The sequence below is a fragment of the Parasteatoda tepidariorum genome, chromosome 3 (assembly GCF_982258835.1).
Source record: "Parasteatoda tepidariorum strain Cologne lab strain chromosome 3, Ptep-v5.0, whole genome shotgun sequence".
Taxonomy (NCBI): Eukaryota; Metazoa; Arthropoda; class Arachnida; order Araneae; family Theridiidae; genus Parasteatoda; species Parasteatoda tepidariorum.
The window spans coordinates 73,936,278-73,961,756 of record NC_141757.1 but is presented as its reverse complement, the minus strand read 5'-3'; the positions used below and the strand labels follow the sequence as shown (position 1 = coordinate 73,961,756).

General features: G+C 28.3%; 2 protein-coding genes across 18 annotated transcripts in view; one reads left to right on the top strand and one right to left on the bottom strand.

Annotated features, from left to right (window-relative positions):
• polybromo (protein) overlaps nucleotides 1–606 on the bottom strand; it is a 65,829-nt gene extending 65,223 nt beyond the window's left edge. For 10 of the 17 annotated variants that reach the window (XM_016063200.4, XM_016063208.4, XM_016063204.4 and 7 more), the window contains exon 1: nucleotides 192–448. The gene's annotated coding sequence lies outside the window, so the exon portion shown is untranslated. Of the gene's footprint in view, nucleotides 1–164 lie in introns of all 17 variants that reach the window. The other 7 variants (XM_016063201.4, XM_071181475.2, XM_071181481.2 and 4 more) reach the window with 4 other exon arrangements.
• FRG1 (FSHD region gene 1) lies at nucleotides 540–19,084 on the top strand. The gene is made up of 8 exons (XM_016063209.4): nucleotides 540–865; nucleotides 3,066–3,145; nucleotides 5,213–5,338; nucleotides 9,546–9,715; nucleotides 16,839–16,946; nucleotides 17,514–17,605; nucleotides 17,685–17,795; nucleotides 18,943–19,084. The coding sequence occupies exons 1-8, from the start codon at nucleotides 807–809 to the stop codon at nucleotides 18,977–18,979; spliced, it is 783 nt and encodes a 260-aa protein (XP_015918695.1). The 5' UTR covers nucleotides 540–806; the 3' UTR covers nucleotides 18,980–19,084.
• The last annotated feature ends 6,395 nt before the right edge of the window (nucleotides 19,085–25,479 follow it).

Sequence of the window (25,479 nt, the reverse complement as noted above, 5' to 3'; positions counted from 1 at the left end):
ATTGCAAACGAGCTGTTCCTAACTGTTATTGTTAAAATAACTTTAAGAGACAATAAAAAAACATTTAGCCTCATCAAATGTAACAAAAAAGTTTGGCTAATAATAAAAAAAGCCACAAGTGTTTACATAAAGAGTACGATCACAAGAAATATTAATAATCATACATGAAAGAAATTTACAAATATGATTACCACAAAATAATTACTTGAAAGAATAAATTAACTAATACACTAGTTTAAAAATAATGCTATTTTAATATAAATTTCAATATTATTTTACGGTTTCTAATTTAACAAATAACTACACATCTCACAAAACAAACAAATTTGCAATTGTAATGCAAAAAAATTATAAAAATAAAAACATTAGACGCGGGTGGAGATTTCTCTCTTTAGGGAGAGAACAGATACCAATAATATTCAAACGCCAAGTCCTTAAATAACGCCAAATGCTCACTTTTCGATAGTGTTGTTAAGTGAGAAAGTTGCTATCTTTGGCGATATCTACAAAATTTAGCAACTTTGGCAAGAAAAAAACACACCAAATTAGAGTATATTTACACGTTTGTAATCGAATAATAGCATGGAGTGAAAATGCCAGATTTATATTTGCTTTTATTTATATGAGGATCATTAGTGCCAAAATAGTCAAAATTTGCAGAAATTAATAGAAGGATAAGTTAAGATTTGGCAACACATTTTGATTCATTTTAAGATTTTAATTTTCGTAAATAAACAATTGAACTAACGCTAAGCGCTCGTCGCACTTGGAACCGCGAATTTGTTTGGAAACCTTTGAAATACATTATGAGTGATTATTCAAAAGTTAAAGGTGGAAAATTGCGTTTGAAAACTGATAAAAAAATGTAATAATACGATATTTGTTTTTTATTATTTAAAATAAGTGTAAATTTTACTACTTAACATTGTTTAAAATAATCAAAGTTTTTTCTATCTGAGTGATATTTCTCACTTCTTACTGTCGTTATTTTATATTTATGTGATCAAATTCCTTTTTTCATCAATGTGTTTACATGTTGGCAATCTTTGTGATGGTCAAAGGTTTGAATACCAAACATCTGTAATTTATTGATTGTAGTTTGTTAATTTTTTTTTTCAATGTTTACATCTTTTGAAAGGAAAGATTCAATTAGTTATTTTATCAAACAAAGAGTGTGGGATCAGAATTTTGAGAAAAAAAATGTTGTTATAAGTCAGCTTTTTCTTTTTTTTTAAATGTAGAAACACAAATTTATAGAATCAGCTACTTCATTAATATCAGATGTTCTCAAAATGAATTTGATTTTAATAAGCAGCCTGCACTTTATTACAATTCGGAAAAATTTTGCTCTAGTTGATAAATACATTGCTAATACACTAAATTGGAAAAATGTTTAAAAACAAATAAGCGTATTACTATTATTTATAAAAACATTAATATTCTTTAAGAATACAACAAATATTCAGGATTCGCACTTTAAATGAAATATTCAGTTTGACCAAATATAAAATATTTTATCTGAATAATGAAAAAAATATGGAATTATTAACAAATTAAACAAATATGAAATATAATTCAGCTGAATTTAATTAAAATTATTTCCATTTTTAATTAGACCAATTGATGTATTATAATACATATGTAAGATTGTATTTATGTATTACTCATCAGAAATAGTAGTAGTAGGTACTTTATTTTATATCCGTCGTTGAACAGCCTACCCAATTTTGAGTTTTCGATTACTAATGTTCAACTCCGTAGCCTTGTATTTTTTAACCAATCTAGAAGACAAGAAAACTTCTGCATCAGTACCCCCAGAGGTTTCGATTTGTTATGGGCACATGGAGGACTTTGCAACTCTACAGATTTAACATGCATCAGTCACCATTTACTACATGGAGAGTCTACGGGATCGAACTCTTGGACATGGGCTCAGTGCCCTACCAACCAGGCTATCCCGGCCTAGTAGTAGTACTTTGTACCTCATTTATGTAGAACTAGAACTTTTTAATGGGCTATTGACAACAGTCTGGGAATCACCCTGAGGTTAATCTGAAGACCTGCCAAACGCAATAATTTTGATCTATATCGAGAAGATGGTATCTAGACAATCTGCAAATGAAGTAGAGCACATTATGGTAGAACAGTTTTTAATAAAATTTATCCTCAGTCCCTTATCAAGATAGTCACTCACCCATTCATTGTCATGAATCAGTCCACTGCGGAACTTATTACTCATCAAGAAAATTTTATTGTTTATTAAATTTATTATAAAATTTTATGATTATTTTTCAAATATTAAATTCAAATTTATTTTTAATTATCTTGAAATCTTTTTATACATGTTGAGTTGATAAATTATTTGATTTGAATTTATGAGAAAGACACAAAAAATGATCTTATAATTAAACATTGTTATGTTTAAAATTTTAACAATGTGATGAAAAGAGTTTGTTTCCATCAATTTACACACTATTGCGCAACAAATACTTTATTAACTTTGCATTTCTGAGGAGACGTATTACAGATGTCTTTGACATTTTTTAATCGTTATTCATTTTTTAATCTTTATGCTTTTACACACTATCGCACGACAAATACTTTATTAACTTCGCATTGCTGAGGAGGCGTCCTGCAGATGTCTTGGACATTTTTTAATTGTTATTCATTTTTTAATCTTGATGCTTTTAATGCTCTGTATGATTTGTTATTTAAAAAGTTATAATTTAAAATATTTTAAACTTAGCTTATTTTTTTTAAATTTTAATTGGAGGGTTGTATAGTACTAATACAAAAATATACTTGATGTGATCTGTAAGAAACCCATCTACTTTCATTGTTACAAAGTACTTACGAGAAAACTAATTGAATTTATAATGGCTGTAATTTTTAAACTGGTGAACATATGTCAATACAAACCTCGCTAATATATATTTGTATGTAAACAATACTTTTCCTAGAAAATTGTCTAAAATTTATTTATTACAAGGATTCTAAAATAGATTTTTATTTAACTTAGATTTGTTAAAAAACATTTTAATTATTCTTTGTTTCATGTTTTTTAGAAAGCACAAAACAAAACATGAAAAAAAGAGAAAGCTTGAAGCAGAAACAGAAAAGGTTGATGATGACCTTGTGCAGCATGGTAATTTGGAGAATTTTTTCATTAGATTTATTAAAAATAATGAATTTTTTAATACTATTTTATTTATTAATAATTAGTTTACTAATGATCCTAAATAGTTTTGAAGCTTAAAGTAAGTAACTGGATTGTGATGCATCATATATTATTTATATAAAGTAAATAATAATATTATAATGAATGCCATTAGTTCATGTATCATATAGGAGGCATTTGTACTTGTGAATTCCTTTGATGAGCATATCCATTCTTCATGATAAAATTAAAATTTAAAAAAGGGCTCTTTTTAATTCTTTCTTTTTTCTTTCCTTTCTTTCTTTCTTTTTTTTTCTACAGTAAAAATAAGAAGAAAACAAGATGCAATTGTGGTTATTGTATTATCTAGTATTTACAAACTGTTTGCTTTAATCTCTTTATTCTTTTTTTTTTCAATTAAAAAAATACATTCTATGCATGTGTCAATATTTTTAAAACTACTTTATTTTATCTAAATCTATTGTCAGATAATATAATAATTCATCTAACTTTAAGATTATAAATAAAATTATACACAGCATCTATCATTCGTTCACAAAGCCCAAATGTTCAACCTTTTTCCTTATACATAGATTTCAATCTTTCTTAAATGTTTATATTTAAGACAAAAATGCTTTATGTGAATTCTGGTAACATTCATATTTGTTATTCTTATTGAGATCCCTGTGGCGACACGGCGACATTGTCGTAAAATGTTACTGAGTTCTTGCAGTAAGATTTTTCATTTGGGAAGTAAAAAATTTTGGTTTTCTTTTCTGCAGAAATTTTCGAAAGCTTCTATCTTCTTTTCAGAATTATATTCTAAATTATATGCCATTCTTGCGCATCGGAGTGGGAAAAAAAGGCTTGTAATTTTTATATTTTTATTTGAGAATAATGAAGTAAAGAGTTTGGTTTTCTTTTCAGCAGAAATATTCGTTCTATTTTTTTTTTTTTTTTTTGGCAGTTATTGCTATTGATTTCCACGTAGTTTCTAAAATCCGATATTTTTAATCTAATATTATTTATTACAACAACTAAGTTTTGAAATGAAAGCAAGCATTTGTAACCCCCCCTTTTTTTTTTAAAGAGTTTGATTTTATGGGATTTTGCCATCAATCTTCTTTTTTTTTTTTTTCGTTAGTTACTGCTATGGATTTCGCTATTTTTAATTTGTTTTTAAGTTTGATGATGACTTACAAACAAAGAAAAAGAAAATAATTAATGTGTTTTCTCCCTACAAAATGCAAGAATATAGCTCATAATAATGGAATAAAAAATATTATATATAAAATTTTAAAAATTATATTATTTCTTCCGAAATTTTTTTTTTGAAGTTTATGTTTTTGTTACTTTAAATTAGTAACATATATATTTGTTATTATTAAAAGTATCTTTCAGAAAGATATTAATGCTGGAGAGATTTGTCACAGAAACCCCAAAAAAAATTCTGCCATAGGGATTAAGATTTTAGTGCAATATACCTTTAGCAAATCATAATTTCTTTAAAAGCTGTTTCACTCTAAACTAATGGTTGTTATTTAATTGTTATCAATTTTATAATTAATTTATTTCTTAGTAAAAAAATTAATATTAATTTTTCAACAAATAAACTGTATATTTTTACTATTATTATATTTTTGTTGGTGGTAAAATAACTTATTTCTCTTCATTCTTCATCTTTGCACTCATAATAGTTTCTGATGAGAGAACTGAAACAGGGATCTGTCTTTTAAACGTGTTTGTCCTTTGAGCATTGCACATCTTTATTTTGGTTGAATTATAATTGCATAAATTTCTATTGTAGTATGAGATATATTATCATATTAAAACTATGTTGTCTTGTGTATTTGAAATACAAATGAAAATATCATTAATATTTTTTTAAAAAAAGATGTTTTTTTCCATGCTATATATATTTGAAGCCAGCTTCTTTATCAAACTAATCTTTTTTAAAATGAACAACATATTTTTGTTACATTAAATTTTATGTTATTTTATTGATAATATTTATTTACAATTAGATCATAACTACTGTGATTATTTATTGAATAGATGGATGGTGGTGTATCAGTAACATCAAAGAAATATCTGGCCCTGTTGCTATAGAATTTCAGCCTCACTGTTATGTAAAAGCTTTAAATAATGGGCAATTCGTACTTGGTGGTCCTCATACACCTGGTAAAACATTACATTTTATATTTTGACTTATTGTTTTTGTTGTCTTTAGATATATATTCAAGAGTTTGTACACCTCCTTAATTTTTTTTTTTTTTTTTAAGTTTTAATTTTGTCATATAGGCTTTCAAATTTTTTAAATATACTTTTTCAATTTTTAGCAGAAGAATGATTATTTGCTATTGTAAAAATTTCAATAATGTCAAGATTAAAAATTTTTAAAAAGTTATTTATTTTTACTTCATTTGTAAGCAATTTGTTACAAACAATAAAAAATTTTGAATTTAAAACATAAATTATGCTTGGCAAAAATCACCTAGATAATTTGTGTGGTCAATGTTTTTCTGATGAGTTATTTGCATATTTATTTGACATACATGGAGCTTTATTTTTATTACTTTTCATTCACATGGACGAAAGATGGAAAAATATGGAAATGTGTAATCTTACATTATGAGAATTTCATTCTTTTAAATTAAAATAATACATTTCCACTATTGGCTTTCTGTAATTTTTATAAGTTTTTGTTTTTACTACAAAATTCTGGAAAGTTTTTGATAATTTTTTTCTTTTTTAACTTGAAATAAATTTTACTGACTGTAACTGATTTACCAATAATTTCCTCAATCTACCAAATTTCTGACATTTTTTTTTGTTCAGTTTATATTTGTAAATAATCTCTTAATTTTGGTAAAATTTATTTTTGTAATTTGAAGACTATACTATGTATTTTTTGTAATTAAACATCTACCTATTAATTTTTTTAGTAAATTTGATGCAATCTTTTTCTTTTAAAAAAAAAAGCAATTTTAAAACTATCTATCAACAGCTACAAATAATTATGTCTGCTACTATGAACATTTGTAATAAACTGTGGAAGACCATTTCATTCGTATATTTTAAGGCAATATTTAAGATGAATTATTTCTAACACTCTTTAGGATTAAGTTAGGGAATAAAATATTTATATGCTTTTTGCACTATTTGTATTATAAATACTATTATACGTAATAAAAAAATGAAAACAAAATATGTATACATACATATAATTTCTTTAAAAACCTAACACTTGTCAGGTTTTTCAAAAATCAAATTCTGATATTGCTTTATTAATTTGCTATACAATTAATTTGTACTGTTAATCATCCTGAAATATTATTTTTTAAAAAATATTTCACTCATTATTCTTCCTTTTTAATTCTTCATTTTTAAAATATAAATTGATCCTGTATAAAAATATTAAATTATTTAAGACACACTTTCTGTACAAACTTTTAAGAAAAGTATTTGTTTTCTAGATACACTTCTTAAAAATCTAATGTTTTTCAAATTTCATTGAATTTCACTAGTTTCTTTATAAAGTTTTGTGTTTAATAAATGTAAGTTCATTTTCTTAAAATTCATAACTAATTTAAGTGCCTTAATGTAATTACTAGAATAAATACGTAGAAAGATAAATAGTTAAATTGATATTTAAGAAGCATATTACATTTAATTTTATTTTGAGATCAGGATATTTTTTTCTTTCATGGTGGCAGGTATATAATACTTTTGAGTCATTACTTTAACAAAAAATAAATATATAAAATAAATAAATAAAAAAAAACACTTACTAGGTTTTCTAACTCTTTGATGTTTTTGAAATTGCCCAAATTTGTGAGTTTAATTGATTGCTATGTGAAGATTTATATCTTTCCTAATACACATAATTCCATAAAGGAATATTAGTGGGTCTTGAGAGAGATGTGTTTTTACATTCTTTAAATTAAACTTAAAGTTTATTTGTTAGATTTTTATTTATATAAAATTTTTTGGAAACGAGAAATTTACCCTTTCATAAATGAGAAACTGTCCTCAAACAGGAGATATTTGTTGTTGCATATATTCAATATGGAGCCACAATGGCATCGAAGTATACTCTAACAATCTGGTAACAACCTTTCTCTTAAACTTAACTAGTCGGTAATCATTATTAATAGGTCTTTTTCATTTAATAGCCGCTTTTTGAAACTATTTTTTTTTTTTTGCATTAAATTATATTTTACCACGTTTATATAAACTTGCCTTCGTGTATGTCTGTCCGGGTGGAATTTTGTAATCGATTTTAAACTAACTTCCCGACTAGCTACAAACTTCAAATTTAGCACACAGTTCAGAATTGGATGACAATGCATGAAAATGAAGAGAAAAAAGACATGCAAAGTAAAATAAAATTAAAATTTAAAAAAAAAATATTTTGCGAGATTTTCTTTTTTTGTCGATTCCATTATATCAAATTATTACGTGTCAGGTGAAAAGATTTTTGTTGTCGGAGTATTTTTATTGGCTGAAAAATCACGTGGTAGGATCCAGTTTTTCCTCATTCCTTTTCAGATTGTTTTGGTTGTCATCAGCATAAAACTATTGAAAGTCATAAAGGTATTGTTTTTACCTAATTTAAAATAAAAGCTCTATTACTTTAGTAGTGGTCTTGTAGTAGTCTTGACTACTCTTGACTAAGAAAAATAATCTAAATAAAAATATATATTTTTAAAAACCACGTTTTTCGTAGTGAAGAATAATAATTAAAAAATAATAATTTTTTAAAAATATAAAATAAAAATTAAAAATTAAGAAAATCATAGTTTAAAATAAATTACCACGTTTATATAAACTTGCCTTCGTGTATGTCTGTCCGGGTGGAATTTTGTAATCGATTTTAAACTAACTTCCCGACTAGCTACAAACTTCAAATTTAGCACACAGTTCAGAATTGGATGACAATGCATGAAAATGAAGAGAAAAAAGACATGCAAAGTAAAATAAAATTAAAATTTAAAAAAAAAATATTTTCGAGATTTTCTTTTGTTGTCGATTCCATTATTTCAAATTATTACGTGTCAGGTGAAAAGATTTTTGTTGTCGGAGTATTTTTATTGGCTGAAAAATCATGTGGTAGGATCCAGTTTTTCCTCATTCCTTTTCAGATTGTTTTGGTTGTCATCAGCATAAAACTATTGAAAGTCGTAAAGGTATTGTTTTTACCTAATTTAAAATAAAAGCTCTATTACTTTAGTAGTGGTCTTGTAGTAGTCTTGACTACTCTTGACTAAGAAAAATAATCTAAATAAAAATATATATTTTTAAAAACCACGTTTTTTGTAGTGAAGAATAATAATTAAAAAATAATAATTTTTTAAAAATATAAAATAAAAATTAAAAATTAAGAAAATCATAGTTTAAAATAAAAAAATTCAAAATAAAAAGTAATATTTTTAAAAACCACGTTTTAGTAGTGGAGAATAATAATTAAGAAAAAAATTAAAAAACGAAAAACGTGGGGCGCATGAAATACATAACAGTACATATACACATACATATACACATTTTCTTACTCATACACATACACAGCCACATATACATCCACATACATATGCATATACAAAAGCATATTCCACATCCACATTCAGATACAATTACAATTACTGATATACATACACATATTCTCAAGAGCACACCTACACACACTAATATAACATTACTGTTATGTATCTCATGCGCCCCACGTTTTTCGTTTTTAAATTTTTTTCTTAATTATTATTCTCCACTACTAAAACGTGGTTTTTAAAAATATTACTTTTTATTTTGAATTTTTTTTTTAAATTTATTTAATGTATATATTACAACCTTGTAAAATGTAAATTGTTAAAAAACACATGAATTCCACATGAATCTTTCCATCACATATTGATGGATTCTGAAGGATCAAAATTTTGAATGGAGACATTGGGCATTTTAATGAAAATTCTGATTTCCTGCATCAATGTACTTTTATCATGAGAGGATTTTTAAAAAAATGTAGCGATAGGAGAAAGTGACTGTTTTTTTTTTTGTTTTTTTTTTTTTTTAAATATAAGTTCCCCTTTGTTATTTGTTAACTTGCTATGTGCAGGTTGTCATTTTCAGACCTAACTAAGCTGTAAAGGACTGAGGTTCTAACCTAGGGCAGCTTAAAGCCTACTCAGCTTCTGATTGATGGGTATCTGCTTCCATGGGAAATAGGGGCATAAGGTGCACAATATTGCTAATGCTGTTATCATGTAGTTGGTCTTGAAATTATGAAGTCTTTATCTCCATGGCTACCTTGACTGACAACTGACAGTTATGGTTGTACTTTAGTTTTGATATTCTTTATTTAGAGGCATAATCAAATCCTGCTATTTTTTAACAGGTACGGGTCCAGATCCAGAAGAAGTTCTCACAGCTATAGCACTTTCTGATACCAAAATAGCTTTGAAGTCTGGTTACAACAAATATTTAAGGGTAGGTATGGATGGGCAAATATATGGAAGATCTGATGCTATTGGATCTATGGAACAATGGGAACCAATTTTTCAAGATGTAAGTGGATTATTACTTACAAAAATTTTTTATCATTTTCTGCATTGTGTTTTTAAATTTTATGATCTTAAAATTTAGATATAATTTTACACTTTTTAAGTTAAAACTTTGAAGGTTATTTTGTTTAAGAAAAGCAATGAATCAGGTTTAAAACTGACCTTGAATCAAGTTTGAAGAATTTTTTTTTTTCAATTTTTATAAAATCAATGAAACTAGTTTTAAGAAAGATTTATCTAGTTATGGGTTATATAACTTGAATATCAAAGATAAGAATATTAAAATATTTAAGTTCTGAATTCGAAAAAGTTGTTGCTTTTAATTAAGTTACTGAAAGCATAATCATTACATTTTTTTTACCTGAGTTGATTATTTTTTTATTTCAAGTTTAATTATTTTCTTGATTGTTTTAAATAGCTTACAGTTTTGATAGTTTACAGTTTTGTGTAACAGCTTTCAAATTTAATCCATATTCTGCATATTTTTATTGTATAGTATACATAAGTTTTAATGCATAATAATGTGATAAACGAAACAACCTCTGCATGAGAAAACCAACAAAGGCCAATAGCTGTCGCTCCCTCTGTAATTAAGCTGTTAGAACTATTTTTGCATAAAAGAGGAGAGTTAGTTGGAAATGTAAAGGCAAACCTATGTGGTTTAAAAATGAGTTTGTGTGACTCATGTCTAAATGAGCTTCTTTTTTTTTTAATATTAAAGGATAAGTATCATCTTTATTGGTTTTTCCGTTGTCTTAGTTAATGGTCATCCTACAATAATAGGGTAATCATTTGATAGAAATTCTTAACTTTATTAATTGACACAAATTCTAATAAGTTTTGCTAGTAAAAATATTCTCTTATGTGGATTAGCTCTAAACAGTATTAATATAATATGTTAATGTTTCATATTATTAATATATTATCTAAAACTTAAGTAACACGAAATATAGTCTGTTGAAGACTTAATGAAGATATTTTTTATGGGCAATTTCTAAATGATAGCAAAAGGTAGATTTTATAACTCAATTCAATAAATTTAAATGCAAAATATAATTGAAAAATTATTACGAAATGCTGAGTAAAGCAAATGTAGATTACTCAAAAATTAGAAACATGGTATATTAATTGATAACTCATTTCATTACTTGCAATTATTCGTATAAACAAAAATCTAGCAATCTAACACCAGGTGATCAATGATACAATGACTGCCATGTGCACTATTTTATCTACTGGTTACAGCTTATATATTTTCTCATCTGGGCTATTTATTTTATATACCTATTAATTTTTGTGGCCAATCCTGTATTTGTTATTTGTTTATTTTACTTACTTTACTTTACTAATTATTTTATTCAAGCTTAATACTTTATTTTACTTCTATTTAAAATATATATATATATATAATTATTGTATTATAAATAATTATTATATTTATTTATTATATATATATATTATTATTCTTAGATATATCTTATTATATATATATATTATTATTATATATATATATATATATATATATATATATTATTATTATTTCCCCTCCCTTTTTTTTTTCTTCATATGTCTATAATTTTTCTTTGTTTTATTCTTCATTTTGAACTTTTATATATATATATATATATATATATATATATATATATATATATATATATATATATATATGTAAATGCCTTGGTTACCATTAACTAATTCAATCAACCATATAATCAATAACAATAGTATTTATTCCTCAATAATAACATGAGTCACATAGACTCTAACCACTTAGGTTCAAACCACACAGGTTTCAGGTTTTACCTAAAAACAACCAGTTTCACTTAGAAACTACACATCAACTGACTAACTCTCTTCATTTACATCGAGAAAGTTCCAATACATTCCTGTTCCTGAGAGCGACATCTGGCGGGATAACATAGAGGCTGTTGTCTCGCTTATTACATTCTTGGCCATTTTGACGGGTTTCGTCCTCGAAACAGAATGACTAAAAAAAATCTGAAAAGAGAAAAAAAAACAAAGCAGTATACAAAACAAACATAACAAATACATAGCAATTTTTTGAAGAAAAAAAAATCAAAGCTGCATCGTCCCATCAGTAAATATGCACTAATTTGTCCATGGCTTCATATAGTCTACAGCAGTGGTTGTTAAGTTAGGACCTTCATGTTGCCCAACTTTTTCTACTTCGTATCGGTCATTGGATTTCACTTTAACAATCTTGTAAGGACCATGAAACTTGGGACGCAATTTTAAACCAGTTCCAAATTGTGTTCTTTGAATCGCCACTAAGTCATCTTTTCTGTACTTGCGGGGTTGTTTACATTTTCTGTTGTGGGTTGATTTATTCTGCTGTTGAATTTCCATAATTCGTCGCTGTGCATCACTTCTAAGATCTTCTCGTTGTTTCATAAAGTAGTTTTCATATTCGTCTGTTAGAATTTCTTTAATCCGTAAATCTTCTTTATTTTTCATGGGTATTCCTAACATAAGTTGAAAAGGTGTTTTGTTTGTACTGGTGGAAACTGTACTATTAATAAATCGCTGAACATCGTTTACGTGCTTATACCAGTCCATTGGATTTTCGATGGATAACTTTGAGAGAATAGGGATAAGAGTTTCGTGCAATCTCTCTACTTGGCCATTTCCACGAGGTACTCCGGCAGTAATAAGAATATGTTGAATATCTTCTTCTTGACAATAGTCCTCAAATTCTTTAGACACATATGCACCACCACGGTCTGATATAATTCTGGAAGGATTACCAAAAGTTGTCTGTTGTAACCTCAATTTCTCTAAAGCTGCTTGAGCACTTACATTTTTGACGGGGTAAAGCCATACAAATTTCGAAAAACCATCAATCACAGAAAAAATGTGCTGATATTTCTTTTTTGTTGAAGGCAATGGACCTATAAAGTCAACGTGGTATGTACTTAAAGGTACATCTTCTTTAGGAATCGGGTTTAAGAAACCTTCTTTCTTTCCTCGCTTTCGGTTGCATAGAATACAGTCAACACAGTTTGTTAGGACAGATTGTATTTTCGCTTTTAGCCCAGGAATATAATAATTTTGTTTAATAACTTCTTCAGTTTTAGTGAGTGCGTAATGTCCCTTACTATGAACTTCTTTAATGATATCATTTTGCATCGCGTCTGGTATTACTAAAAGCTCTCTACCATTATCGTATCGATAAAGAATGTCATTTTTAATAAAGTGTATATTATCATTTCCATTGGCAATTAATGTTTTAATTGTGTTTATTTGCTCATCCTCTTTTTGGGCAGCTGCTATTTTTATGGTTACCTCATCATGCTGAATTGTAAGAGCAACATTTCTGCTTAGGGCATCAACATGCTTCATTTGTGTAGCAGGCCGATGTATCATATCAAAGTGAAACTCCTCAAGATACAACGCCCACCGCGCAATTTTAGGGATGATTTCTTTTTTACTCATTGTGCTTTGCAAAGCAGCGCAATCGGTTATAATTTTAAACTTTACACCTAACAAATAGTTTCGAAATTTTTTAAGCGCTTCAACTATGGCAAGAGTTTCTAGCTCATAGCTACTATATTTCTCTTGTTGTTGGGACGTTTTTTTACTAAAATAATGGATAGGATAAAATTTACCATTGTCTGCTTTTTGAAGAAGAACTGCTCCAAAACCAAAACTACTGGCATCTGTGTGGAGCTCTAATTCAGAATTTTGTCTATATAAATGAAGAACTGGGTCATTTGTTAAGGCTATCTTGAGCTTTTGAAAAGATTCTTTTTGTTCATTATCGAATTTAAAATCAGTATTATTTCTGAGCAAATCACTGAGACGTTTAGCTATTTTACTATAATTTGGGATAAATTTACGGAAATATCCTGTTAATCCAAGGAAACTCATTAATTGTTTATGCGTTTTAGGTTCCGGGAAATTTTTAACTGCTAAAGTTTTAGAGGGTGAAGGGCGAATCGTGCCATTTTCAATTATGTAACCGAGACAATCTATGGAACGTTTTAAAAATTGACATTTCTTGAAATTTAATTCCAATCCGTTCTCAGCAGCTGTTTTCAAAACGCGTTTTAATTTTTGAAAACCTTCCTCATCATTTTTTGCTGGAATGAAAATGTCATCTAAATAAATAACTAAAGTTTTATCTTTAATTAATTCCCTAAAAACATGTAAAATATATCTCTGAAAAACACTGGGACTGTTAGCCAAACCAAATGGTACCCGTAAAAATTCGTATTGGCCATTATGCGTAATAAAGGATGTGTATTTACGGCTATTTTCTTCAATTTCACAATGGTGAAAAGCTGCTTTTAAATCAATAGAAGAAATTACCTGCGCATCGCCTAATTGGTCTAATATGTCCTCCATAAGGGGTAAGGGAAATCGATCTCGAACAATTTTTTTATTTAATTTCCTATAATCGATGCAAACTCGCGTGGAATTATCTTTCTTTTTACAAAGGACTATAGGAGCACAAAAATCTGAACAACTTTCACGAACAACACCATCTTTTAACCAGGTGTCTATTTGTTTTTCAACTATTTCCCGCTCTTTAAATGACAAACGACGAGCATGTTGGGAAATGGGAATTTCATCCTTTAAAATAATATTCATTTTAATGTCCGAGGATTTAATCTGAGACGGTTTATAATTATTAATCAAAAGAGTTAAATTTTGCTTTAATTTCTTATTCAGTATATGCGATAAATCGAATTCATTATGATCAATGACATTTGAGATCTGAGTTAAGAAAGAAAAAGCTTCTAAATTATTTGAACATTTATTTGACTGAAGAGTATCCGAAGAATAAAAACAATTTGAAAGTGGAGCGATTTGTTGATCATAAATTAAAGGATCGCATCTGGGCATTACACTAGCCTTGAAAGGAGACGCTGTGACTGAGTTTACAAAAGTTTCAGTTTCATAATTGGGTGAATCCTTATTACTATTCGAATTTTCCGAAGTCAAAACAGAATCAGAAAAGTGAGAATTTCTTTGATCATAAATTAACATAGGAGTGGGTGAATGTGTTTTATTGCTAACCTTGAACGGAGCAGTGAAAGAAATGTTTGCGTTTTGATTTCCGCTTTGGTGGGGAATAAAATGAATGTTTTTACTTTCGCAAGGAATTATGCGATTTATATTTACTACTTTCGGTATGCTTGAATTTTGAACAGTAAGTTGACCGTTAGAAAAATGAATGTCTAAGCAACTTAAAATATCCATTCCCAAAATAAAATCAAATTGCATGTTTTCTACTACATAAATATTAGCATTTAAAATAAAATTATCAATGCTTACATCCGCATTAAAATATCCAAGGGGGGAAATTTGTTCTGAACTGATACCTGTTACAACAATAGCGGGGGGTTTAAGAGGAATATACCCTAACTTTTGAAAGAGTGAAGGGCTACACATACTAATTTCTGAACCAGTGTCACAAACTGCTGAAATTTCATAATTAAAAATGAATATTTGTTTCAAAATTCTTGTATTTTGAACACTGTGATGAAGTACTTTCTTTTCTGAGCATTCATTGCTTTTATGGCCAGTTTTATTACAATGTCTACATTTAACCACATTTTTATCACAATTTATACTTATATGGCCGTACTTATTACATGTATAGCATTTCGTATTCCAAAATTTATTTTTGGTAGGGTAAAAACATGATGCATTGATATTGAAAGCTGGAGCTTGAGAGGAGGCAGAGAGATCTTTGTTTTGTTTTGGTGGGAGGTAGTTTTTTTTAAATTTATTATCACTTTTGTTTACTCGGATTCTTGCGGTTTCATATGTTTCTAATTGCTCTATGAAAGGTTTCAGTTCAATGATCTTATGTAAATCATCTATAAAATGATCACGAATTTCCGACGGCAATTTTCGTTTCAATTGATCCACTATCATTAGTTCTTTAAGACTTTTAAAATCTGCAATTTTGATGCCGGTTATCCATTCTTCGAAATAATGTTGTAGTTCATAAGCGAAATCTCGCCAAGAAACATTCTGTTCTTTTTTGTGGTAAATAAATTTTTGTCTAAATTGTTCCGGGGAAAGTTTAAAACGTTTCAATAACAAAGTTTTTACGTAATCATAGTTCGAAGTGGATTCTTCTGGCTCTTGAGCTATAATTTGGACGATACTAAGCGGTAAAAGTCCCATTAGATAAGTAACGAATTCTTTTTTATCTATGTTTATTCTCGTAGCTTGGCGTTCAAACAATAACAAATATGTGCTTATATCTGTTTCATTAGCATCAAAACTTTTGATTAATTTAGATAAATCACTAGATTTAAATGTGTCTGTGGTAGTTACATGAGTTCCATTTTGTTTATTTAAATTATCCGATTTTAATTTCTCAAGTTGAATTTCTTGCGCTAATCTTTCTTTTTCATTAGAAAATCTTTCTTTTTCTAGTCTTTCGGAAACAATTGTTTCTAAGAGGTTTTTCGTTACCTCCTCGTTATATTCTTTACATGAAGTTATACATTTAATTATTTCTATAATTTTTGCTGCAGGGGGCACATCAAGTCCTCCTTTCTAGCTCTCGACAGAAAAGTCATTATTTTATTCTTTAAGATACAGAAAGAAAGAAAATTCTGTACTCACATGGCGGGGTAGCTTCTGACACCAAATGTAAATGCCTTGGTTACCATTAACTAATTCAATCAACCATATAATCAATAACAATAACAATAGTATTTATTCCTCAATAATAACATGAGTCACATAGACTCTAACCACTTAGGTTCAAACCACACAGGTTTCAGGTTTTACCTAAAAACAACCAGTTTCACTTAGAAACTACACATCAACTGACTAACTCTCTTCATTTACATCGAGAAAGTTCCAATACATTCCTGTTCCTGAGAGCGACATCTGGCGGGATAACATAGAGGCTGTTGTCTCGCTTATTACATATATATATATATATATATATATATATATATATATTTCAAATAGAAGTAAAATAAAGTATTAAGCTTGATAGATTATTGAAGTTTTTTAAAGTATTTCTTAATTTTTATTTAATTCAATCTATCAGCAATACATAATTGTTATAATCATTTAAGGATATTTTTTTAATCATATAAATATATTGTTTTATATTTATATTTTTAAAATTACAGGACAAGCTAGCTCTTTTATCTGCTACAAATCGTTTTATGTCTGTTGATGACGAAGGTTGTGACATTGTTGCAGTATCAAAAACAGCTGAAGCTAATGAAATGTTAAAGGTAATTTGATTTATTTGTGGATACAAAATTTATTTTTTTGTTAACATTTATTTGGATTATAATTTTTTCGAAAATTATAAACCATCTTTCAAATAAAATATAGTATTTTTCAAGTATGAAACATTTTTATTAAAATTTTTATAATAAGTTTCTAAGAATTTGTTAATTGATGATTAGAAAAAGTCATGTGCACTACTCATAAAAAAAATGTGTGGTTCTCTAAAAATTACTTAAACCGTATTTTTTTCAAATGTTATTAAAAGTGACTGATACTTGATACTATATTAAGTTTTGAGGACATTGCAAGTAATGACTCATTAAAATTATTGAATTTATTGACATTTAGTAATAGAAAGCTAGCAAAAAGCTAGGTTAACTAGCTAGCAACAATAACTGAAAATAATGATAATACTGAATAATGAACATCTTTTCTAGAGCAACTGTTTACTGCCTTGCTTTAAATTTGTGTTCAAATATTATTGTATTACAATATTTTTGTAGCATTTATTTTAAAATTATTAAAATAAAGTATTATATTTATTAAATTTCCTTTTTTCTTATTGTCAGATAAGAAGTAATGCTCAGAAAGAAAAAAGTAATAAAGATGATATACCTGAAGAAGAAAAAGGTTCTGTGAAATCTTGTGAACTGAATTATGTGTAAGATTTTAAATTATACTGAACTCATATAATTCACTGTTCTCTACCCATTAACTTAATTCGTTTGTTGTTTTTACAGAAAAAAATTCCAAAGCTTCCAAGACAGAAAATTGAGAATTAATGCTGAAGATAGAGGAACAGTAAAAAAAGCTAAACATGAAGGAAATCTTCATGAAGTTCTTTTAGATAGGTAATATGCTTTATTTGAGAACATATTTTAAATTTTGATTAAATTTATTGATTTTGATGCTCCACTTATTTCTTCTTCTGCTATATTTGTTGTAATGGACGCTTACTAATTTTTTATATTGTTGAAAAAGCTCTTCCTATGAGTTATCTTCAACCTTTTATTAAAAAAGAGCAGCAGTAATAAATTTTTGAAAATAAAATTTTATAAATTAACTCAAATTTAGCACATCCAACAAAAATATGCAACACGTCATTAGCAAACACATATATTTCATTAATTAGATATTTGATTATACAAACAATATTAAACTTATTATGGAAAAAGAAGTGTTAAACACATTTAAATTAAATAATTTTTATACTGAATTAAGTATGTCCAAGTCTATTTTATTACATTAATAAATGTAAATTTTTCTATATTCATTTATATTAAGGAGAAGTTATATAGTTATATATATAGTTTTATATAAATATCTAGGAGGCGTTCAAATGTTATGCAAGCATCTAATGAGGGGAGGAGTTTTGAGATTTGATTATTTTTACTGACAAGAAAGAGGAGGGATGTGAGCAATGCTTATATAAGACATTAAAATCCCGTTATTTTCAAAATTTTCTGAAAAATAAAAATTAAAAAAAGGAAGCACAAAAATTATGCATTAAAAAATTTTGAATTTAGTATAGAAGTTAAATTCTGAGAAAGAAAAAATTTGAAAAAAATTTCTTCAAAGAATTTTAAACACAAAAGATTGCTAAAGAATATTCGACTAAGGATTTTCTAAGAAAGATTAAAACATAAACTTCGTTCAATACATAGTTGCATCTTTTTATTTAAATTTAATCTTCAAATTGGATAATTATAGTCGAAATTGAAGCAAAAATCAGGATGGGAGTTATAGCAACTTTCTCATGCAAGCATGGAAGGAAGTTTGTGAATTGCTAATTTTTCAAGACGAGGAGGAAGTCCAAAATTGCCAAGAATATTCTTGCATAATATTTGAACAATCCCATACATTGTATAAATTAAAATTATTTCTTATTGCAAATTTTTAATTATTTTTTGTTTCATAATTTAATCTTAATTTTAATCTTAAATATGAAGTCTTTTTAAAAATATTTAATTGTTTTTTTTTCTTTTCACTTTCTTATAGGAGAGCCAAAATGAAGTCTGACAAGTTTTGTAAATAAAATTCTGTTTATGAACAAGCATCTAAATATGTGTAAAATTTCTTTTGTTTTCATCTATATTTTTACTATTTATTTTATAAATTAAAAATCTTATTTGAAATGTAATTAACTTTTATGCTGATTACTCACTAAAAACTCACAATCTTCATTAATTATCACAAAAATGAAGAAAATAAAAAAAATTTAAATGGCTATAAACAAAACTAAAAGAAAAAATGGTTGTTGTAGCTGTGAAAAATACCTATTATTACTTTTTACTTTTAAGTTTCTTTAAACAAACAGTTATTTTATGATTTTCAAATTGGTGACTTATTCAATTAATATTACTTACTTAAAACTTTGTCTAAAAAAACATTTAACTATGTCAACAGTAAGTTAAAGTTCTTTCCATGCTGTTAAAAACTTGATTTGCTGTTGAATACTTTTTTTTTTTACTTGACAGTTTTAATTCTGAGCTCTATAATTTAGCAGTTGCTAAAAATACCCATTGACTCCATCATTGATGTTAATAACTCAAAGCTGTTATTTTCCATACTAAATAAACTGTTCAATATATCATTAAATTAAAGAGAATTTTCACTCACTATTTGTAATTTTTTAAAGAGTTTTCATGTACTATATTGTGTTTTAATATCTTTATTCATCAAACCATAAATAACTGACTATATATAATGATTTTAACTAGCTACTTATATCTTTGCCTTTTAATTTTCCCCTTTTATCTGCAAAACACACTCAAAACACAACCTGCAAAAAATAAATATAAATTTAAGTAAATTAATGAGTCGTTTATATAACTAAGTTAATGTTTACAACTTTTAGATACCACTATTTTAATTCGAGTGTAAATATATAGTTTTAAATGACTAATTTATCTGTTGGAATATTATGTTGGAAATTTTTTGAATAAATGTCAATATTTTAGTAATTTTTCTTACCATTATTTTAATTAGTCATAGTTATATAAATTTGAGTTGACATTTTGAAATCTATTCATTATAAAGTTAATATGAGTGCATATATATGATTTTTTTTACATGTTTCATTTTGTGTGTCTTCTTTGTATTATTATTTTTCTGTTTTTCAAAAAAGAAATTAATTCTGAGAAATTTAAAAATAAAATTCATTGTCAAACATTCATTCATTTGAGGCAATATTTTCTATCATTAAATATTTCTCAATCATTTCAGAATTTCTGATAGTAGTTATTTTCTAAAGATCACTTCTTTCAACATAGATGTTTAAGTGAATAAATATAGAGCACCAGGTCACAGCTTGAAACAGATGTGATTTTTAAAAATCAAATATAAAACATCTGATTTTAATTGGAGATATTATAATAAAAAAATGAGAGTTTTTTTTTTTCTCTTTGTGAAAATAGAGAGAGAAAATCTTTAAATGGCTAAAAAATTGATAAAATATTTTTAAAAATATTTATTTTTAATAAAGTTACTCAAGCCAGTTTTAATAATTAAAATTATCATTCTCTTTTTCATTTCCATTGTTTTTTCTAGCTTTGTTTTTCATCTCTATTTTTCTTTGGCATTTTTAGGTTTTCTGTTTCAAATCACTTTTGTTTTTCTCATTCCTGACCAGCCTTGAAAATGGGTGCCTATTTTTGGATGTTGGAAACATGTATATTTTCATTACCATCTTCATATTTCTTAAGACAAATGAAGTTTTTTTTTTTTATGATCAACTACATCATTCAATTTTACTTATTAGTGTAAAATGTTAAGCATGAAACTCAAAAATGAATTTTTTGATTAATTTGATAGGAATGTTTATTTATTAAGGTTTAAAAATTCGGTGTTTGGCACGAGTATGGAAGTTAGGAAAATGAAATAATCATATAAAATTTAAGCGCACCTTAAATGTGAAGAAAAAAAAATTCTATGTAAATACTATATAAGAAAAAAAAAATTTAAACTGTTACTTGGGAAAAAATTAACCTATACCTTTTTGATTTTTTCTCCCTAAACGAAAATGTATGGTTAGAAACACACATCAGAACCAATAAACATTAGTAACAGTTTCTTCTCCAGTTTATTTTTAATCGTACTTAACATTTTGCTTTTGAGTTGTAAATTTATCTACGAGTGGCTGTCAAAAATAGGTATTTACTTTAGTGAGGAATAAACCAAATACATAAAGATTGAATGAACATAAAAAAATAATCTTAAAATAAAATAATATATAATCTTAAATATTAGTAATTTTTACATGTTTTCACCTTTAAAATGGTGCCTTACACTTTGCTTCTGAATAGTAGATTTTTCTCAAAATTGTACTTAATAAATGTTTACTTTGGTGAAAAAGTGGCCCAATGTGTACATATTGGGCCACTGTGTACATATAGGTTAAAAAGACAAATAAGATATTTATTTTAAAAAAAATTGCTTTGTGGAACTTTTTGTTTTTGGAATAATTGTCTATTCATGTCCCTCTTTAAAATAGTATCTTAAGCTTTTTTTTAAGTTTAAATTTTCAAACATAGCAGTGAACAAATGAATCTCTACTTAGAAGAAATAATGCTTTAATATGTAAATACGACTTCGATATTAAATAAAATTATTTAAAAATAATTGTGCAACGAAATTTTGTCATATAAATATTTTGTATTTGTCGAACTTTAAGAAGACGCTATACTGCGGGAGGAACTTATCATCAAAAATTCTGCTTCATCTCTATATTGGTGTATTACAATTTAAAGCTCAAAGAAAAGTGAATTCAGAAAAGTAAAAAGAGAATTCCTAGTGAAATTTTGAAATTGTATTTTCAAAATACAAATAAATTATTGGAGAACAATCTCAAAGTAATTTTCTCATGACTTGTTTGCATTTCGATATTTTGAAGGAAGAAAATTGAGTGTTCGAAACTTCCTAGCTTATTCTGAACTCACTTTTTCTAAACTTAATTTTTTAAATTACTTATCGAGATGAAAGAGAATTTGTGGTAAAAGTTGAGCATTGAATTTAATTTTAGAAATTTGCTACTGCTAGCGCTGTAACAATTAGTTGACCTAATATTGGTTTTTTGCTCTATGAGGTTGAGTCCTTGACATTCCTAAATTAAACATAGGAATTTTGAAACATTCGATCCAAGAGCTCTCTCTTCTTTGCATTGTATCGTTTTTATATTCGATTTTATGTACTTTATTATTATTTTACATTATTTTTTAAAAATGTTTCTAATACATAATAGTAACCCTTACAGAAATAAAAATGTAATCCTTTCCTCATTTTTATGTAATTGGTTCCAATTTGGTAATTTGTAATCCAATTATGTAATTTGGTTTCCTCACTACTTATGTAATTGGTTTCAAACCTCGAGCCCTATCCCACCACCCTGCAATACAAAATGTGTAGCAGTTCTAAGGTGACCATATTTCTAAACTATAATTTAAGCACAATCAGCGTAGCGAAAATTCGAGGACACCCATATATTTCTGGAAAATATTAATTTATATGCGCAGCAAAGATTAGGTTCTTTTTTTTTTTTTTTTAATTATTTATTCTGGTGGAGAACCATTTTCATCAAACTTGATTTATTACTCACCGTCGAAATATTTTTCCGTTAAAAACTCTAGTCAAGTTAATTTTTTTTTTTCGTGGCAATCAGAATTGAACGAACCCCATCCTGTGAAACTGATCCTTAACACAGGTAAAGAGCACACGATTATTAAAATATGTTTATTTTTTGCTGAAATTATTTTTCGACGAGTATGGAGTTTTCATCACAAGTCATTGCTTCCGCCAAGAGAATTTGGCCCGATATGCTTTTGGTTTCTGTAGTCAGGGATGTTTTACGGGGTAGAGGGACTAGCCCTACGCCCAACCCTCCTCCTTTATCCAGGCTTGGGACTGGCGCACAGAATAGCCGAAGCTACCCATGCGTCGAAGCTACCCAAAATCTATTAAAGAAAGCTAAAATAAAAACAATCGAAGATGAAATTAAGAAACGAAGATGGAGCTGGCTCGGACATATCCTTAGAATGCCCAAAGAAAAAATTTCATCTGTTGCGCTTACATGGGCCCCTGATGGTAAGAGAACAAGAGGAAGACCCAGACTTACCATCCAGCGCATGTTTTTGGGCGAATTAAAAGAATGTGGAATATCTGGCTGGGAGGAAGCAAGATCTATTGCTAAAGACAGGAGGCGTTGGAGGGATATGCTGGAGGCCTTAAGTGCCCAAGGCACGTAGAGGATAAGTAAGTAAGTAAGTATGGAGTTTTCATCAGATAGTTTTAGGTGCGTGTTTTTTTTTTCGCTTGTGTTTTCTGTACAACAAAAATATCTTGTACAAAAAAAAAAAAAATACATAAGCATTTTTATTTATTCAATTTTTTTAGTATTTTACTGCATATATAAAAAAAAGATGAGAAGTTTTTACAGAAATTTGAGGACATATCGCTCATGGGCTTCAATAGCGGCACCAACTCAAAAAATCAAGTTTTGAGATAAGTGGGTTTGAAGTTTTCATTGCTAAGCAAAATGCATAAGAAATGCTTTCGTTTGCTTAAACGAAGATTACCTTCAAGTTGAATTATGAGTTGTGCAAGTATTGTTGCTGAAAGAATGTGTATTTTCTTATTTACTCCTGTTCTTAGTCCAAAACTCATGTTTCTTTTAGCTGAGCCCATGAGCGATATATTGAGATTCGCCAGGGCAGTAAATATAGAAAAGTGAGTTAAGAAAACCTTTAGTAGGCCATGTTGTTGTAATTTATTTACATCGCACTATAGAGCTACACAATGGGTTATTGGCGACGGTCTGGGAAACATCCCTGAGAATGTTCCGAAGGCATGCCATCACAATTTTGAACCTCTGCTGAGAGGATGGTATTTCCACGACCTGCACGCTACGTTGAACACTTTACAGTGTAACATTTTAACGAGGACAGAAAAACCACACTCCCTCGATCCTTTCGCAGACAAGACACCCACCAGCACACTCACCGCAGCCAGTGAGGCTTGACTTCGGTAAAGGGAGGGAAAGGAAACCGAGGAGGTTGTTACATTGGAGGAAGCAACAATGAAGAACTAGAATCCGCTAACATTTGATCAGTATTGTAAACCGCTTTCATTTGATGAATACTTGAACCTTCTATATTTTTACCGGTGTTTAAACCCGCTAACTCCCGTTTGATTATTACTCGAACTCTATCATTTGATCAGAATCGGAACCCACTACTATTTGATCAGAACTCGAACCCACTATCTTTTTTTATAGGTACTCGAATAGTACTACTTATAGGTAGTCAATCCTTTTTGATTAATTCTCGAACCGATGATCTTTTTTTTTTCTCCTCAATACTCGAACTCAATCTCTTATCATCAGTACTCGAACCCTTAGTCTTTTTATTTGGCTTGAGGAAGAAGCAATTGATGTATGCAAATACTTTACAAGTCATTTTATTTTTCACAAGAACGTGAGCCTGTTTGGCAGATTTCCCATTGTTACGAATCGACCATATCTCTAATCATGAAAGACCGTGCTTTTCTTGTTAAATGTTATTATAAATGCGATAGTAATGAGCAAGGTATCGTTTTCAGTAAAGGTACCGTTCAGTAAGTGGAATACGCTGCGGGCCAATGACACAGCTGGAATTGAGGAAAATGGTAGCGAAGTTTGAGGCCAAGGGTTTGTTAACAGTGTTGCATTTGGGAGAGGAAGGAAACCTGTATGGAAATAGTTGTTGTTGTAGTTAATTTACGTCGCACTAGAGCTGCACGATAGGCTATTGGCGACGGTCTGTGAAACACCCCTGAGGATGATCCGAAGACATGCCATCACAATTTTGATCCTCTGCAAGAAGGGATGGCACCCTCGCTTCGGTAGTTCGACGACCTGCACGTGAAGTCGAGCACTTTACGGTAGAACAGTTTAACGAGGACCCATACCGCGCACCCTCGGTCCCTACGCAGACTGATCCAAGTGGTCACGCACCCACACGCAGACCGTAGCCAGTGATGCTTGACTTCGGTGATCTGCTGGGAACTGTGTCTTAACGATCAGTCCACTGCGGGACGTATGGAAATAGAAGAGATTGTTGCATTAGCAGTGGAGGAAGCAACAACGGCGAGTACAGGGTATGTTTTATCATACGTCGAATGAAAGTACCATGGAGCAATACCGTCTTTACGCATGGGCACACCCGGGCAGTGCCCAGGGGGCCCTTGAGAATCTTACTTTTTATAAATTGTATTTAAAAAAAACAGCTAAGAATAAACAATTTTGCATTATATAATTTTTAAAATAAATCCCAAATAGCAAAATATGGTTTATTTTCACTCAGCAAAAACCTTTTAATGTAAGCCTAGAAAGGTTGGTTATGCGGCTTACGTGTAAATCTTCTAACCTTAAAACGAGACCTGTGACAATCTGCTCTATTCTAAGCACATTACCCTAGTCCAAAACCTTGGAAAACAACCTTCTATATAAAAACCTTAAATCGTGGTTGACTCAGGGTTTTCAAGCGTGAAAAAAATCCTTTAATA

Bases quoted from the DNA above. Each gene is read 5' to 3' on its own strand.
- FRG1 (XM_016063209.4), top strand. From the start codon at position 807: ATGAGTGATTATTCAAAAGTTAAAGGTGGAAAATTGCGTTTGAAAACT. The intron at 9,716-16,838 runs GTAAGTGGATTA...TTAAAATTACAG, and splicing joins GGGAACCAATTTTTCAAGAT to GACAAGCTAGCTCTTTTATC. The intron at 16,947-17,513 runs GTAATTTGATTT...TCTTATTGTCAG, and splicing joins AAGCTAATGAAATGTTAAAG to ATAAGAAGTAATGCTCAGAA.